This window comes from Impatiens glandulifera, chromosome 7, assembly GCF_907164915.1.
Source record: "Impatiens glandulifera chromosome 7, dImpGla2.1, whole genome shotgun sequence".
In the NCBI taxonomy this organism is placed as follows: domain Eukaryota; kingdom Viridiplantae; phylum Streptophyta; class Magnoliopsida; order Ericales; family Balsaminaceae; genus Impatiens; species Impatiens glandulifera.
The window spans coordinates 32,228,113-32,247,826 of record NC_061868.1 but is presented as its reverse complement, the minus strand read 5'-3'; the positions used below and the strand labels follow the sequence as shown (position 1 = coordinate 32,247,826).

At 31.1% G+C, this 19,714-nt stretch overlaps 1 protein-coding gene across 1 annotated transcript; it reads right to left on the bottom strand.

The window, feature by feature from the left end:
- Positions 1–12,883: 12,883 nt before the first annotated feature.
- On the bottom strand, positions 12,884–14,123 carry LOC124910451 (metallothionein-like protein type 2). Its single transcript, XM_047451094.1, has 3 exons — positions 14,011–14,123; positions 13,412–13,492; positions 12,884–13,179 (listed from the first exon to the last, which is right to left on the bottom strand). Exons 1-3 carry the CDS (start codon positions 14,073–14,075, stop codon positions 13,092–13,094), a joined length of 234 nt encoding a protein of 77 aa, XP_047307050.1. The 5' UTR covers positions 14,076–14,123; the 3' UTR covers positions 12,884–13,091.
- Between the last annotated feature and the right edge of the window lie 5,591 nt (positions 14,124–19,714).

The following is a 19,714-nucleotide window of genomic DNA, read 5'->3' as shown; positions in this document are numbered from 1 at the left end:
ACTCGTATTGAACATTTTAATGGTCAAAACTTTAAAATGTGGTAAAGAAAATATTGCTTGTTTTTGATATTGTCAATGCTGAATTTGTTTTAACTACTTTGCTTGTTCTTGATATTGCCAAGGTCGTTGTTCGTGTTCGCATTGAGGAGAAAAATAAACATCAAGATAAAGCGGAGAAAGCAAAGGAATTAACAATAAAATCCAACATAGTGCAAGATCAATGTGGTAACATCAACTCTCGTTCATTCCATCGTAACCATCCCCGTCGTTGGTCATATAGAAAGCAACAAACTGTATCAAACCAAAAACATTATGAAAGGGCAGTGCGACCTCATCATCATATAGAGAAAAAGAAAGGTAATTATTTTGTTTGTGGAAATTTTGGTCACCATCGATAAGGGTAAAGACAAAGAAATTGTCCACTTTTTGCAAAACAACTCTAATACTCACACTTCAATCCACTCATAAAAAAGGTTAGAAACTCCATCCTTGGTTGGGAAACTAAAAATCTGTCATATGCAAGAAGAATTAAACTCGTTTAAAGTGTTACATTGGAAATAATTGGATATTGAGCTCAGTAAATAGTTATCTTAAAAAAAGTCATGGAAGAATTATACCAAATAATGAAGGATTACATCTTGGACACATAAGGTAGAGGAGAGAAAAAAGTCAAGTGAGAAATAGTGTGCACCCCAAAAGAGGAAGGAGGGCTAAGAATTAAGAACTACGTGAAATGGAATAGAGCCCTCACTATCCGTCATCTATTGTCCCTTGAAAATAAATCTGACTCCCTATGGGTTAAATGGGTCCACACAAGATTCATGAAAGGAGAAATTAACATTTGGACATGCTGAATCAGGGATGAAATTACATAATCATTAAAAAAAAGTCATAAGTCTGGAAAGGTGGCGTATAAGATGATCAAATTCAACATAGACAGTGGAGTGGGAGTATTATTCTGGCATAATTTATGGCTAAAAAATAATTCATTAATTCTTAGAGAAACATTCTAAACAAACACAATAAGAGGGAACAATCTTTTATCTTCGATTAGAGACGTAAAAAGGAAGATGCAACTCAATCTTGAGGACCATACTAGAAGGAAGAAGATTATTAAGCTTAATTAGCAACATGCAGTTCAATGAAAGGGTTGATACTAAAAGCTAGGAACTAAAACAAATGGAATGGTTGATACAAAAGATTATTTAAATAATTAATATTAAAGTGTATATTCTAATTTATCAAAAATAATAATATTATTATTATTTACATAATATCTATTATGACCTTCTAAATTATATTTTAGGATTTTTTCAATTACATATTATTCATTTTTTAAATTTTTTTCCCCAAATATTATTTTATATTTTCTATAAATCTGTCTCAATGATGACATAATCAATTTGACATTCAATAAAAACATATATATATAAGAAAGTCTTTAAATAAAAATTAATTATTATAAGAGAGTAAATAATTTACCTGTTATAAATTAAATTTGAATTATTTTATTATATAAAAATTTAATTAAAATTTGCTTTATTAAATTTATATCGATTTCATAATATATATTTTTTAATATTCTCTTATATATAAGAATGACTCCCTTTAGGCGGAGTGGATCTAGGCTGTAATAAAAAATAATATTTTTTTATAGAAGAAAAGGTTCGTGGCTCATTATTTTTTTTATTATTATTATTTTCTTTTATAAATCTAAAAAAGACTGAACTCATGTCATGTTTATATCCAATTAAATTTATAATTTTCTCATTATATTATTTAATGCTAAAAAAAAAAAATTAAACTCATTTTAATTTTTTTCAAGCCCACCCTAACGGTAATTCCTAGGTCCGTCCTTGGGAGCTAACATTGTTGAGTAGGTTAAGGAAGAAGTTTAGAAGCAACTCGATGCATGATTCCTCAAGGTTGTAGATTATCCAAAATGTCTTATAACGTAGTCCCAATTGCAAAGAAGGATGGAAAAATTTGAGTATGCGTCGACTATTGAGACCTCAACAAGGCTAGTCCCAAAGAAAACTTTCATATACCACACATCAATGTGTTGGTTGACCACGCGGTAGGAAATTATCTACTTTCGTTCTTGGATAGGTTCTCAAAGTATAACCAAGTTCTGATGGCGTCAAAAGATAAAGAGAATACGACGTTCATCATATATGTAAAGTTTTGCCTTTAGTATAGGAATTAATATCAACCATCAATTGTTTGTGGTTTATATTAATTTTAGTTCCATCACATTTATTCTACAGTTATGCTTATTAAGTTAGGTGTTTTACGTTTTCTTTTTATTTTTCTGAATTTAGATAGTTGTAATTCTTTTCATTTGCTGTAATCTTTTAATCTTCATCTTTGACAATAAGAATTCTCTCTTCATCTGTTTTTCCACACTTCATTGTTCATCACTTTCTTGCATTCCGCACAACAATTGGTATCAAAGCGGGTTAGATCCAATTAGATTATCACTATTTGTTTTCTAGCGAGAAGATGTGTTCAATGAATCTGAAAATCGAAAAATTCATAGGGAGAAACAGTTTTGGTCTATGGTAGATCAAAATGTGAGCCTTGCTTAAACAACAAGGCGTCTGGGCACCATTGTCGAAGGAAAATGCGAAGATAGTTGCAGGTCCTGCAAAGGAGTCTACCTCTGGTAAAATCACTTCTGAGCTTGAGGTCTTGGAAGAGAAGACACACTCAACGATTTTATTCTGTCTAGCTGATGAAGTGATTACTGAGGTATCAGATGAAGATACTGCAATCGGTTTTTACTTTGTCTAGTTGATGAAGTGATTACTGAGGTATTAGATGAAGATACCGCAATCGGTTTGTGGTCGAAGTTAGAGGCTTTGTACATGACAAAGTCATTAACTAACAAGTTGTTATTGAAGCAACGTCTGTTCAGTCTTCGTATGCTTGAATGTAAGTCTCTTCGTGAACATCTTGATAAATTAAACACTATATTACTTGAATTGAGAAATATAGATGTTAAGATCGAAGATGAAAATGTTGCATTAATTCTTTTGGTATCTTTACCCAACTCGTTTGAAAATTTTGTTCAATCGTTCGTTGTGGGTAAAGACTTTGTAACTCTAGAGGAAGTTCGGTCAGTACTTCATACTAGAGAACTGCGTCATAAGGTGAGCGGTGAAATTGTAGACACTCAAGCATCTGGGTTGATTACCAGCACAATCAACTGTTGGGTCAAATTATTTTGACTGATGGTCAAACTATTCTGACTAATGGTATTTTGATGATGAGTTTGTATAAAACTTAAATAAGAAGGAAACTAAGCCCTCTAATTATTTTTGTGCAGGTGCATCAAAACGTTCTAAGTTAGACGCAGTCTGAATGAGGTTCATTAGACTTACTAGCTATTAGACGCATCAAGTTAAACGTGCAGTCTAGCAGACGTAGTTAGACGTGCAGTCTAACAGATACGTAGCTAGATGTACAGTCTAACAGACGTAGTTAGACGTGCAGTCTAAAAGATACGTAGTTAGACGTACAGTCTAACAGATGTAGTTAGACGTGCAGTCTAACAGGCGTAGTTAGACGTGTAGTCTAACAAATGCGTAGTTAGACGTGCAGTCTAACAAATGCGTAGTTAGACGTATAGTCTAACAGATACATAGTTAGACGTGCAGTCTAACATATACGTAGTTAGATGTGTAGTCTAACAGATACGTAGTTAGACGTGTAGTCTAACAGATGCGTAGTTAGACGTGTAGTCTAACAGATATGTAGATAGACGTGCAGTCTAACATATACGTAGTTAGACGTGCAGTCTAACGGATACGTAGTTAGACGTGCAGTCTAACAAGCGTAGTTAGACGCGCAGTCTAACGGATACGTAGTTAGACGTACAGTCTAACAAATACGTAGTTAGACGTGCAGTCTAACAGATACGTAGTTAGACGTGTAGTCTAACAAACATAGTTAGACGTGTAATCTAATAGATACGTAGTTAGACGTGCAGTCTAACAAATACGTAGTTAGACGTGCAGTCTAACAGATACGTAGTTAGACGTGCAATTTAACGGATACGTAGTTAGACGTGTAGTCTAACAGGCATAGTTAGACGTGTAGTCTAATAGATGAAAGTTATACGTGCAGTCTAACTTCTTTAGACTAGTCTAAGGGGACTCGTAGTTAGACGTGTCGTCTAACTCCATTAGACTTGGTGGTCTAATGGATCCTGATATTATACGGGGGCGTCTAACTTTATTAGACTTGTTAGTCTAATTGGAGCACATCTAATTCCTTGCTTCAACAGTTACTTGAAGTTAGCATCCGTCTACCCATGATCAACTAGCTGTACGCTACTCCTGCTCCACTAATCCGTGTATGACAGTACGACAGCCAGTTACATCCAATTAATTAATGTCACGTAAGCAAATATTCTTCCCACTACTTGTTTCTTGTAGGACAATTCTAGAAGAATATTCGGCGCACTACCAGATTGGTACGGCCACGATCCTTATGCACAGAGTCTGTTGTACCTGTGTACTATGGAGGCTTTCCAATGGGTGTTCGCCACGTGTCATTATAGAAGATTTGACCGTTGGTACCTGTTCTCTATTTAAAGATCCTCAAGGACAACGGACGAAGATACGAAACATATACACACGCATACACAAGCGAGCCGCACACAAGACTTGTTGCTGAACTTACAATCTTACGAATTGCTTTCATGCTTATTGTGTTTGTATATCAAGAGAGAGATAAAATCAAAGTATTGTCTAGATGAGTGATATTCTTCAATATACTGTAAGTTGAACAGAGTTTGTCCTGTTGAACAGTGAGCTAGCATTGCAACTGTATTTGATTCTAACGAAAGTATAGTGAATCCTTCAGGTGGTTGGAAGAAGGGGTGACGTAGGAGATTTTTGCTCTGAACATCCATAAACAACTATTTGTGTCATTTACATTCTGTCATCTTCTCCTTCATCGGTTCTTAACTTCAAACCTGAGCAAACGTTTCCGCACTTGAATCGTTCAAGAGTTTGCAAGGGTTTGTGAAGAATAGAAAGTGATACAAATCCCTAACAGGATTTCTATCAAACCATTTTTGCACAAAGTTGTCATCAATAATTAGACCCCTGTCTCTATTGGTGCCACCGATCCTTTCATCAACTAGAAAGGGTCTAAAAAATACAAAGCTAAGGGCCCTAGTGCTAAAGACATCTGCAATTACTGTAAAGAACCTGGTCATTGGAAATATAACTGTCCTAAGAAAAGGGGAAAATATTCTACGGCTGTTATAGCACATAAAGACAGAGACACCGACTTAGAGGAGGACATTGCCCTTGTAAGTTGTAGCTAACGCTTCTCTACACCCTATTGATACGTGGGTGTTGGACTCAGGGTGTTCATATCATATGAGTCTGAACAAAGAATGGTTCGATACCTATGAACATTATGATGGTGGAAACGTTGTCATGGGAAATGATGTCATATGTAGAACGGTGGGTATTGGGACTATCAAGATTCTGATTAATGATGGTAAGATACGGACACTAACTGGCGTTTGGCATGTTCCTTAACTGAAGAAGAAGTTAATATCTTTAGGCATTTAGATGCTAAAGGTTTCAAGTTTAATGGTGAAGAAGGAACATTATGCAAAAGTAAAGGTTCAAAAATAATACTGAAAGGTATCAAACAAAATATCTTGTAAATACTACAAGGTAAGACACTATCAGGTTCCGCTATGGTCGTATCCAAATATGTGAATCGGCTCCCTGATGTAACCAAGTTGTTGCATATGCGACTTGGACATATGGGGGAGAGGGGGATACAAATTCTGTCCAAATGGGATCTTCTATCTGGCCACAATATTACCAACCTTGAGTTGTGTGAACACTGCATTTTCGGGAAAAAGCATTGTAGTAAGTTCAGTAAGGGAGTTCACAAAACTAAGAGCACACTAGATTATATCCACTCTGATTGCTAGGGTCCTGCTCAAGTTGAAGGTATAGGAGGTTATAGCTATTTTATAACATTCATAAATGATTACTCAACGATGACCTGATTGTATCTTCTAAGACATAAGAGTGAGGTATTTAAGAACTTCAAACATTGGGAGGCACTAGTGGAGTATCAAACTAGAAAGAAGGTTAAGAGGCTACGAATAGATAATAGACTTGAATTCTGTTCATCTGAGTTTAATGAGTTCTGCAGGGATATGGGGATTGCAAGACATCACACTATCTGAGGTACACCACAACAGAATGGTGTAACAGAAAGGGTGAATCAAAATTGCTAGAGAGAGTTAGAAATATGCTCTCTAATGCTGGATTTGCTAGAAAGTACTGGAGCGAAGTTGTCTTAACGACTTGCTATCTGATAAATCGTGCACCGCATACTTGGATTGATTGTAGAATCCCTTATGAGGTATAGTCTGGTAATGTCGTTGATTATTCTCATTTGAAAGTCTTTGGGTGCACATCTTATTATCATGTTAATGAAGGGAAGTTGGAACTAAGGGCAAACCAAGGTATTTTCATGGGCTATGGAGATGGAGTCAAGGGATATAGAATCTGGTCATCTTCCGAAGGTAGAGTAATTCTCAGTAGGGATGTCACATTTAATGAGAAGTTTATATTTAACTCCTCTATCAAGCCATCACTTTCTATAGAAAATGATAATAGCGAGAAACAGGTGGAGCTTGAGGTGGCTCCAGTTCAAGGGACAACTGACATGACACACGATACTGATAAACCATTTGAGGAAGTTGATCAATTTGGAGTACCTGAAAGTCAATCTGACATTGCTACACGACCTAAAAGGAAAATTAAAGCTCCTGACAGGTTAATTCAATCAATCAAGGGAAGAAAGATCTCAACTAGTCTTAGAAGTAGGACAATCAATCCCTCTATGAATGATACTGAAGAAATGGTAAGTTACGCACTTCAGGTAGCTGAAGATGTCATACATAATGAACCAACTTCTTACAATGAAGCTGTTAATGGTGGTGATTCTACGTAATGAATTACTGCCATGTGTGAGGAAATAGAATCACTTCATAAGAATAATACATGGGAGCTGGTTACTTTACCTAAGGGGAGAAGAGTCACTAGGTGCAAATGGATTTTCAAAAGGAAAAATAGAAACTCTAGTTCTGGAGGGACCAGATATAAAGCACGATTAGTTGCAAAGAGATTCAGTCAAAAAGAAGGCGTGGACTACAATGAGATATTCTCACCTGCAGTCTAACACACTTCTATCAGGTTACTACTAGTTATAGTAGCACATCATGATCTGGAACTCGAGCAATTAGACGTGAAGACGACTTTCTTACATGGTGAGATTGAAGATGATATATTGGTGAGTCAGCCTGAAGGGTTTCTTGTTCTTGGTAAGGAAACACATGTTTGTAGTCTGAAGAGGTCTTTATATGGACTTAAATAGTCTCCTCGACAATGGTATAAGCGGTTCGACAATTTCATGATTGAACATGGTTACAATAGGAATGCATATGATTGTTGTGTCTATCACAACAAAATTGGTGATGATTCTTTGATTTATTTACTCCTGTATGTAGACGACATGTTAAACACAACTAAGAAAATGTTGGAGATTCAAAAGTTGAAAGACCTTCTCAATTCTGAGTTTGATATGAAAGATCTATGTGGAGCACGAAAAATTCTATGCATGGAAATAGTAAGAGATCGAGTTCAAAAGAAGTTATTTCTTTCACAGAAGAGTTATATTTTGAAAATATTGTCTCGTTTGGGGATGAGTACAACAAAGGCTCTCAATACTCCTGCAACTGTTACTAATCATTTGTCTGTATTCGCACCCCAGTCTGAAGATGAGAAGTTATACATGTCTCATTTACCGTATGCTAGTGCGGTGGGTAGTTTAATGTATTCCATGGTATGCACTAGACCTGATATTGCGTATTCAGTTAGTGTTGTTAGCGGATTTATGTCTCGATCTAGTAAGGAGCATTGGCAAGCGGTAAAACGAATATTTCGCTATCTGAGAGGCATATCTGATGTTGGTCTCATTTATGAGAGTTATAACTAGTGTCTCATAACTAGTTATTCAGACTCAGATTATGCTGCAGATATCGATGGTAGAAGATCAATGACTGGTTATGTTTATACCCTTGGTTCTATGGTTAGTTTGAACACAACATTACCGTCGACTGTGACGTTGTCCACTACCGAGGTTGAGTATATGGCGCTAACTGAAGAAGCAAAGGAGGGTATATGGTTGAAAGGATTAATCAGTGATCATGGCATCCATCATGATCAGGCAATTATTTTTTGTGATAGCTTAAGTGCTATTTGTTTGGCGAAAGATCAAGTGCATCATGATAGAACCAAACATATTGATGTTCGCTATCATTTTCTTCGTACTGAGAGGAGAATCAAGTTGAAGAAGATCAGCACACATTATAATCTTACTAACATGTTCACGAAGCCGGTCCCACTTAGTAAATTCACTCATTGTTTGAATTTGCTAAATGTTGATAGTTGGAAATAGTCTGATAAGGCTTTTCTTGTTGGGTGATACTAAGGCAAGATGGAGATTTGTAACGTTTTGCCTTTAGTATAGAAATTAATATCAACCATCAATTGTTTGTGGTTTATATTAATTTCAGTTCCATCACATTTATTCTACAGTTAATCTTATTAAGTTAGGTGTTTTATGTTTTTTTTTCTGAATTTAGATAGCTGTAATCCTTTTCATTTGTTGTAATCTTTTGATTTCATCTTTGACAATAAGAAATCTCTCTTCATCTGTTTTTCCACACTTCATTGTTCATCACTTTCTTACATTCCGCACAACAATATAGGTGAGAATATTCCGTTATTGATTCACGCCTTTCAGTTTAAAGAACATATATGTACGTAAATGACATGATTGTCAAGTCAAGAGATCGAGAGAGTCACATACATAACCTTTATTGATTTCTATAAAGGATTGTAAGGTTCCGAATTTTCTTCAATTCGAAGAAGTGCACGTGCGTATTAACAACAAGAAATATAATAGGCTTCCTCATCACGCAATGAGGCATCGAAGTTGATCAAAGAAAGATCGAGGCAATCATGACCATGCCAGCACCTCGAAACAATAAAAATATGCGAGGCATTATGGGTAAGATCTAATATATAAACCGCTTCATCAACAAGTTGACCACAACATTTGACCCTTTGTTCAAACTTCTAAGGAAAGACAAAAGGTTCGTCTGAGACGATGCTTGTCAAAATGCCTTTAAGAAAATCAAGGAGTATCTCAGGACTCCTCCAATTTTGTTTCCTCTCAGGCCAGGTGTTCCTTTAATCCTCTACATGATAGGAACGAAAACTACGATGGACAACCTATTAACTTTAGAGAACAAAAAGAAGACATAATTGGTAGTCTATTATGTAATTAAGAGAATGGTAGGCTATGAGCTTAACTATTCACCCGTATAAAAAGTGTGTTGAGCCCCATTTGGGATACCAAAAGGCTAACACATTAAATTTAAGCCTACACAATCAAATTGGTGTCATGATTAGACACAATTCTCCATTTGCTCCAAAAGATGTTATCGCACATGCTAGCCAAATGGATGATAATGATATCGGAGTATGACATTGTGTACACGGTCCAAAAGTCTATCAAATGAAGAATTATAGTAGATTTTCTAGCATACCAGTCTATCAATGTGAAAAACGATGATGAGTTAGCCTTTCCAAACGATGAATTAATGACCTTAGATCCAACAACATGTAAGATATTATTCAACGGAGCGTCGGGAAATCAAGACTACGACATTGAGATCTTGCTTATTGATCCTATGAACACATACAATCATATCTCAATCAAGCTCGAGTATCCTGTAACAAACAACGAAGTAGAGTATGAGGCATGCATATCTGGTATGAAGATAGCCATGATAAAGGATCTAGATGATTAAGAGTAGTAAGTTACTCTAACTTGGTCATCTTACAAGCTTATGGAGATGACAAGTAAATTGAGAAAGCCTTAAGCCCTATCACCAGCACTTGTCAACTCTGATAGTAAGCGTGTGACATTCACGCACGCCTTGAGTCATAATCGATTTGTCGATGCCTTGGCCACACTAACATCAATGACACATATTGTAGAAGGAATCGAGAACAAGCCTTTGAAAATCTGACAAAAGTAGAAATGAGACATCGAGAAGAAGGTGATAGCGAACACAAACGTGATTCCTAAATCATGGTTTGAGGCTCTGCAAAAGTACGTCAAGTATGGTGAGTATCCTTCCCATTTCCATAAAAAGGAGAAGAGATAATTGCAAAATTAAAAAAATACAATTGAGATAAGCAAACTTTCACAAAAATTTTCATTGATATTCAATTGGGGAGTGAGTTCAACATATATAACGGCTGAATTCACCAAAATATTTAGTTACAACTTGTATAACTGCTAATTGAGATTTTAACGAAAGTTAATTTTGTGAATAACAGAAACATAATGAAAATAAAATTATAGAACAAAAAAAGAAACTCCACAACAATATCTAGTTTAACTGTTCAAATGGACATTGTAGGGTGAGATTTTATCCAAGAATCGTAACAGATAACATATACACGATATTTCCAATAATTAAATTTAATTAGATGTCAAATGACATAACGTAGAAGCATGTTTTACGAATGGAAGGGACAATTCCTTTAGAACTAGGATAATGCATAGAATTTAGAAACGATGGAAGTATGTGGTTATGATGGATGCTTTCATTAATAAAACAAAATGTGTAGTTTAATAAATGACTAAATATTTATAGTAGATATCACTCTTCAGGGTAGACATATGAAACATAATGCTGAGACATTTTTTCACATATAACAAAACACTAAACCCTTGTAACGAAATCATTGAAATTCTTTCATAATTTCTTTAAGAAGAAAATTAGGTTGTGACTCTTATTTGAGTCAGCTACGTCACGCTTTTGTTAGAAAATCTTACATTTGGTTTCTCATCTCATTTTAGGATGAGACAACTAGTGAGAGAGCGACATTCTCGTTAATTTTTACGAGATTCGAGAGAAAAGTAAGTAAATAGATTATCTAACAAAGCTAAATCGATAAACTTATCTTCTAAAAGCAGTACTTGGATCGAGCCTACTATTTAAATTATCCCTGGCCCACGTGACGTGAATAGAAGGTGAAACATGAGGTTCCGATCAATTTTGAAAACGAACTGAACATGAGCCTGAACATGAGCATGAATTGGTACTAACTTATTTCTAGTAATCATAATATAATTTATCATAAGTTTTTCAAAGTAGAATAATAGGAAACTTTTAAAGAAGACATGTGTTTATTTTCGAGTTTCAATTTAGTTTATTTTGTCATGAAACTTAGCAATATTTTAATTCAAAGTTATCTTCTAACAATAAATAAATTCAAAGTTGTTCACTATAATTTATATAGACAATTCATATGAATATTGAGCCTAGAATTGTAGAATATAATATAATATATGTGTAACAATATAATAAATTTTGATAATATTATATTATTATATTAATTTTTTTAAAGTTTAATTATGTAATATATTATCAAAATATAATAAATTATAATAATATCAATATTATATTATATTAGTTTTTTTATAAATTTAATTATTGTCTATATATTACACATAACCTATGTAACTTTGTGACACATCATTCAACAACATTCTAATATTTAGAATGTTGTTGAATGATGTGTCACAGAGTTACATAGGTTATGCCTTTATATTAGAATGTTGTTGAATGATGTGTCACAGAGTTACATAGATTATGCTTAATATATAAACATTAAATTAAATTTATAAAAAAACTAATATAATATTAATATTATCACAATTTATCATATTATAATAATATCTTACATAATTAAACTTACAAGAAAATTAATATAATAATATAATATAATATATTACATATATATTATATTATATTCGTGATAATATAAATATTATATTATATTAGTATTTTTTTATATTATATTCATGATAATATAAATATTATATTATATTAGTTTTTTTATATTATATTTATGATAATATAAATATTATATTATATTAGTTTTTTTTATAAGTTTAATCTAATGTTTACACACAACTTCTCTTTCTTTAGTTACATAAATTATGTCTAATATATAGACATTAAATTAAACTTATAAAGAAATTAAAATAATATAATATTAATATTATCATAATTTATCATAATTAAACTTACAAAGAAATTAATATAATAATATAATATTAATATTATCACAATTTATTATATTGTGATAATATAATACAGATATATTATATTATATTCTATAAGAATATCATAATATATTCATATAAATAATTTTTATATGTACTTTACTATGTATTTAGGTAATTCAAATGAAAGAGGTCAATGTTTACAAACAGTCATCATCAAATGTAACAGTTTAATCACCAATAATGAAGTCTAAAACCAAACGAGTGATTAAGCAAAATAGGTGGGATGCGAGAACAATAAATTGAAATCCAAAATTAGCGAAAATGATATTTACTAAATTGAACAAAAATGTTAAGAAGTATGATTGATATGTTCTAATTATCTGTAATCTCTATTTTTATGTTTGTTTCTATTCGGATATGCTAGGTTTAATCAAAGATTCAAATGCTAGAACTTGATTAGTTTTGATAATTGAGCATTTCTCCCACTTTTGGTTCTTATTAAAATAACTTTAAACTATTTTTTCCCAAAAAAAAAAAAGGGTAAGCTAAAGTAAATTCAGTATTAGATCAATATTCAAGATTTTTTTTTGCTGAAAAAATATTCTAACATGAATGGTGTGGTTAGTTAACATTTTCCGTTTCGTTTAGATTATAAATCTTAATTATCAATGTCGAAAACAAATAAATAAATAAAAGTAGGGTTCTTTAAATAGATTGATGGTATAGACTATAGACTACCCATCTTCATTAAACCACACAAACACAAACAGACCATAAAACCATATTCTCCTATGATCCCCAACAAACACTTAAACAACAAAGTTCATAATTAAACATTATTAAATTAGGTTACTTTTTCTTCTTCCACTTCCTCGAAAGAGAGGGGATTTCTACTTGCAGCCACAATTGTCACAATTGCAGTTGGATCCACACTTGCATCCATTCTCAGCACCATTCATTTCAGACCCTTCAAAATACCTGCAATTATCATTTATCCCCCATCAGGTTCCTTCATATATAATATTCAAGATCAAGATTATAATTAATTGTGATTACAACTCATTCCAATCAAAACCATTCAAGAAACCCAACATAAACAACTCATTTTATAATGGACTGTACAATTCTAATCAAAACACTTTTATGCATGTAACCTATGCCTGTAAACTGAAAACAGTTGATAATTCTAAAGAGAAAAAGATCGACTTACTTCATCTGAGGAGCAACACCAACTATGAGAGTCGTAGTTGTGGTTTTCTCTGCATAGCTCATGTCTGGATACATTTTACACCTGTAGTCATAAACAAAACCAACCTTGACTCAAAAATTTCATAACTTTCAGTAACATAGACTCAAAAACAGGGAAAAATTGAGTGTATGCCAAATAAGAAAGACTAAAGAAAGTTGATTCAGTTGATCTGATAGATTAATAAACTTCAGTTCATGATAGGTAACAGGTTCAATTGATCTGATTCCTTTGTCTACCTTCAAAATTAATATAAACATTATGTCATTTGTATAGGTTATACAAAGATTCAATTTTTTTCTCTTAGAAGTGATCAGAATCATTCAGAAAATCAATGAAGCGCATGTCTATTAGTGAATGAACAAATCAAAGAAGCGCCACCATGAATCATGATCGAGGGTATGAGTATGAATACACAGTGCGAGTGCCTATAAACGAATAACGAATGCATGAACAAATCAAAGAGAAAATGTTATGAAAATCAAATGGCAGATGGAAAGCGAACAAACAACAGGAAGATGATGCAAACGAAATTAGATTAGGAAAAAGGAGATTATGGATACCCTCCGCAGCCATTGCCGCATTTGCAGCTAGAGCCGCAGCTGCACTTTCCTCCACAGCAAGACATTTTCAGGAGCGAGAGAATAAGGTAGCGAAAACAGCGGCGGTATGAAAGATTTTGATGAAGTGGAAATGGTTATTGCTCCTCTTTATATAATTATATTTTCTTTCTAAAATCAAAACAAATTTAACCTAATTTAATTTTTATTTTTATATTCACTTTTACTTTAAAAAAGTTTTATCTAATTAATAAAATATATTAAATAATATTAATATTAATATTACCTTTTACTTTTTATATTTTAGAACTTAATTTACATTCCATTTAAATCAAACTAATACTTACAAAAATAATAAAAGAAAATAGATTATGATCCACTTCTATTATTTATTTTTGTTCATTTTTGTTATGAAAATAAAATAAATTTGTCATCTAATTCAATAAACTTATGAATTTTTGAGTAAAGGAAACCAAACAAATGAGGTAGGTTCTCTCACTTATTATTTCTATAACTTTTCTTTGTTATTAAGTATTTTTTTCTCATTAATTTTAAAATATATATTAATATATTTTTTAAATTAGTAATAATATATAAAATAAATCAAATTAATTAATTTTAATTCTAATATATATATATATATATTATATTTGATAAATATACATCAATTTATGTATAAAATTATAAAATATTTTAAGTAGGCATAAAGTATATTTATTTATTATTATTAAATTATTTAATATAGTAATAAAATACTAACTTTAAATTATTATTCTCTTTTTTAATTTACTATTATTATAATAATATATATAATAAAATAAAACAAATTTATATAACTTTTTTAAATTATAAAAATGTTATATATAACAAACTCAAATATATTATAAAATTATATATATTAATATATTTAAATATAAAATTATTATTTTTTAATTATATATATATTTTTTAATTATAAATTATATATATATATATATATATAAGAGTATATAAAAATAATTAATTATTTTTCTCATCCTCTTTATCTTATTTTACTACAAATTAAAAATAATAAAAATGAGAAGGATGAATATTTTATAATTTGTTATATATTTATTTATTTGTATTTATTAAATATAATATAATATAATATAATATAAATTAAATGTATGTATATATTAAATATATTTTTTAATTAAAAATTAATTATTTTTTAATTAATATATATTTTTAAAATATATAAATAAATAAATATATTTTGTTTGTAAACACAAAAAAAATCTACCTTCTAATTTATAGTATTATAATAATTATTTCTGATTTATTTTTAATAAATAAAATCAAAATAATTAACTTTATAACCAAAAATCTATTTAAAATAAATTAATTATTATATTAATTAATCAAATTAATTAAAGGTTATGGACAAAATAAAAAAATTAAATATCTGACATAAATGTTGTACCCATAATGTCTCAAAATAATCTTAGAAAAAATAAAAAAAGTAAATAATTTTAATGAATTATTATATCCATTTCATCTAAAAAAATATTTATTTAAATTCTAAAAATATACCAAAAAAAATAAAAAATAAATAAATTAGTATAATATTTACCATATTTATTTTAATATTTTGTGTTTTTGTCAAAAATATCAGAATTAAAGTTAAAAGGGTGAAAGACAAATCAATTTCAAACAAACTTTAAAGTTTTAAAATAAAAATAAACTTTTGATCGGGTGTAGCCAAAATTGGAATAATAAACTACAGTCGAAAACTGGGCCATCATATGAGCGTTGGGAACTCATCCGACGACCCAACCACGCCTGCATAGCCGACTTTAAGGAAGGGAACGCGCGTCCGTGCCGCACCCTATAAACTGACTGGACGTTAGCCTCGTTACCTCGAACGCTAACGAAATGCCCAACTGCTAATGGACCACAGACAAAACGCCAGGACGCGTATGAAACAACGTCGTTTTGGCTTCCGATATCCTTCTTCATTACGACGCCATGAAAATAAGCTTCAAGATTCATGTTGATCTTGGATTTTTGGAACTCAGCCATTGGTCGACGGTTTTGACTAATTCAAAGCCCAAAATGATCACCCTACGATGATAATCATTATTCCCTATGAAAATAGGGATGAATCATCCCTAGTACTCAACCAAGAACAATCAAAATCTATTAATGACTTTTGGCCAATTAGGCCACTTGAAGCCATCAACCGACTTAGGAATGATATAAATAATTTCCCTAAGTAAATTAGAAGGCAAGGAATCCAATCTCCACATTCAAATCGAAAGATTTCAGAAATCCGCCATTAAAGCTCAAAACTTCTGGATTTTTCAAAAATCCATTTGAGACATTAAAGCTTGGATCCAGGCATCCCAACAGTTTCCATAAGGTCCAAGAAGTGTTCTCCAATCCTTGGTATAATTCCATTCACACTCTAATTCATATTTACAATTGAATTTGAAATTTTTATATTTCCAATTGCAAAAACTTGTTGTTCATAGTATTTTATGGATGAAAATCATTCTTATGATCGTTTATGAATTATCTAGATAATATATAACCGACCAATCGATCTAAATAACAAAAACCCAAATAATAAAAAATAGGTAGGTTGTTCTTGGGTAAATTCCAAAAGCTTCCCAACATTATTTTAAAATGTTGGACAACTGTTTGGATCATATTTGATTAAAATCAAAATTTTCAAAACAAATAAATTTTTTGAGTTTTTAAATTGGTCAAAACGAATAGTCAATATTATTGTTTTGGTACCAATCAAATATATGTGATATAAGGAAGTTATTTGATAACTCATTTTACTTCAAAACAACTTTTAAATCAAAAACCCAAATTTTGATCACAAACTATTTTGAACAAATTGATCATCATCCAGGTCAATTAATACCTTGAGATGATGATCAACATGTTCATGTGAGCTTTGTGAAGCTACCCAAGCTCTTAGATCAAAGAATCAGAGCTATAAAATAAATTTAAAAAAATGGATCATTGTGATCTTAAGGACCGATGCTTGTTAGCCTAAGATCAAGAGATCCGACCGAGGATCATCGGTCCAGACCGAAACCAAAGACCAAGAAAACCGAGCTAGGACCAAGTCCCATTGAATAAAGGTTCGAGACTTATTGGTTTTAAATATCATAAGGAACATTTATGTGAGTTCGGTTTGTGGAATTGAGGTGTGTATTGAAATCGGTAGGACTAGTCTACTTTACGTGTTTACTAGAACGGACGAAAAAACAGGTGAGTCCTTTGTCGACATCCTGATTGTGTCGCTCGTGTTTTGATTGAAGAATGGAATAAATGTGCAGATGTCCGACCGAGAAAAGGGTTCCCAATGCGCAAAGAAAACAAGGAAAATAACTTATGGGCAGGGGCGGAGCCACGCATGGGATACAACCCCACCTAAATTAAAATCTTAAAACAAAACATTTGATATATGTGTTTAACACGTGACTCTCAGCCCAGTTGGCTATGTAATCAAACCCTGGCCTCACCTTTAATTTTAATTTATAATTATATTATTTTAATTTTAAATATAATTTTATTAATATTTTATTTTATACTAACAATATTTTCTAATATATAAATATTTATAATAATACATAAATTTTAATTAATATATAAATAAGATTTATTTATATAAATAAAGTATAAAAAATTATATATAAAATAATGTAAATCATATAATAATATTATTTATTTTAAAATTATATTTATTTAATAATTATACATTATTTTTATTTATTTCAATAAAATTAATAATACAAATTATTTATAAGGGTAAAATATAAAAATTAAAATAATAATAGTGTTTTATATTCTTTAATTTTAAACTATTTCAAAAATTTATAAGAAAATATAAATTAATATTAATAAAAAGTTAAAATAGTTACATTGATTTGATTCGGTATTTAAATAAAGAATTTGATATCTCTGCTCAAAAACCTAAAAAACTCCTAAAATTGATATTGATGTAAGTTCTCTTAAACTTGATCCAACATTACGTATTCCGATATGGAAATATCATTTTAATCAAAGGGATGAATTTAGACGAGCTTATATAAAGATGGGTCATATCAACCTATTAAGGATGAGTACCCGCCGACCAAATTTGAAAATCAAAATCGACGGTTGCAAAGTCATTGGTTTAAGAAATCTACTTGGTTAGAATACTCTCCTTTGAAAAATGCTGCTTTTTGTTTCCCATGTTTCTTGTTTGAACATAAGCAACCCCAAAACTTACATTTACAATAGATGGATTCAAATATTGAAAGCGAGTTAATGATGGGGATAAATGCTTTTTTGTTATGCATATATGATGTAATATTTCACAACATAATAGGGCAGTTGAATATCTTGATAATCTAATGAATATCCTTGTCATATTGATAAAATATTGAATGCACGGTCTTCAGATGAAAAACAAAATAACAGATTACGGCTTACAACAACTATTGAAAGCACTCGGTGGCTCACTTTGCAAGCGTGTGCATTGAGAGGGCATGACGAGTCTCCATCTTCTAATAATCGTGGAAATTTTATTGAAAGAAAAAGCGGAGCATAAAAAGTTAAATCTGAGATGCAAGTTGGAGTCATCCCCAAGTAATTTTTCATCCTGGCTCTGCCCCTGCTTATGGGGTTCGGGATTCGAACCTGCAACCTCTAAGCATGCTGCCTCGGACCAAGCCTCTACTTACTAAACCTCCCTGAACTTTCTGGGCCTTTGATTCCTTCTTTCCGAACCTAACCCAAACCTCTACGACCATTGTTCTTGCCTAAACCTAAACCCATGCCTAAATTTATGGCCTTGTTTGTTTTGTATTTTAATTATTTTAGTTATTTTTTATAATTATTAGTGCTTCAAATTATTTCATAAAATTCTAAAAAAAATAGAAAATGGTTTTAAATATTTTAAGATTATTTTTCTATTTTGATAAATTTCTTGTGTGTATAAATTTAGTTCTATAACTCCAAAATATGAGGAAAATTCTTAAATAATTATTAAATTAAATATGATTTTTCTTTGCACTCACTTCAATTTTTGAAATGATTTTAAGTTTTGGTCATATTTTTCCTTCTCCCAACTAGGTATAACTTCACTTTTATTTTCTAGCATTTCCTAGTCAGGTTGAGAATAGAAACGGATTAGAAAATGATCGGACATGGCCCTTAAAAATATGCTAGATATATGATTTCATTTTGAAACATATCTAAAAATATGTTTCTTAATAAATTGTGTAAAATTGTCATGTCTGTAGTCAATTTGTAGTAGAGATCGTCAAATCCGACGGATGTGCGAGTCATAACGTATATGTACTTTTCACACGTAAATAAGTACCAAACCAGAAAGAACTCTCAAGAAAAGTAAAAAAAAACAAAAAAACACTTATTTCTTAGTTTCTCGATACCTAAATTAGGTGCGACTCAAAATCTGATCGATATATGTACGAACCGATTTTCAAGTATGCCTACATTGAAAAACAAATCTAACAAAGAACAAATTTTATTTTCTAGTGTGAAATAATTTTCATTTGATATGAAACAAATTCTTTTAATATATTAAATATTAAATTTATAAGTCACAACAATAAAATTCATTCATTAACTAGTCAAATTATAATAATGCCCAATGTTTAATATTAGCGGTCAACTATGCATCCAAAAAAAAAATTAAAAAAGGAAAACTTTAATAAAATTT

Coding starts and splice junctions, on each gene's coding strand:
- LOC124910451 (XM_047451094.1), bottom strand. CDS start 14,075: ATGTCTTGCTGTGGAGGAAAGTGCAGCTGCGGCTCTAGCTGCAAATGC. Junction 13,493..14,010: donor TGCGGCAATGGCTGCGGAGG/GTATCCATAATC, acceptor TTATGACTACAG/GTGTAAAATGTATCCAGACA. Junction 13,180..13,411: donor GGTGTTGCTCCTCAGATGAA/GTAAGTCGATCT, acceptor TGATAATTGCAG/GTATTTTGAAGGGTCTGAAA.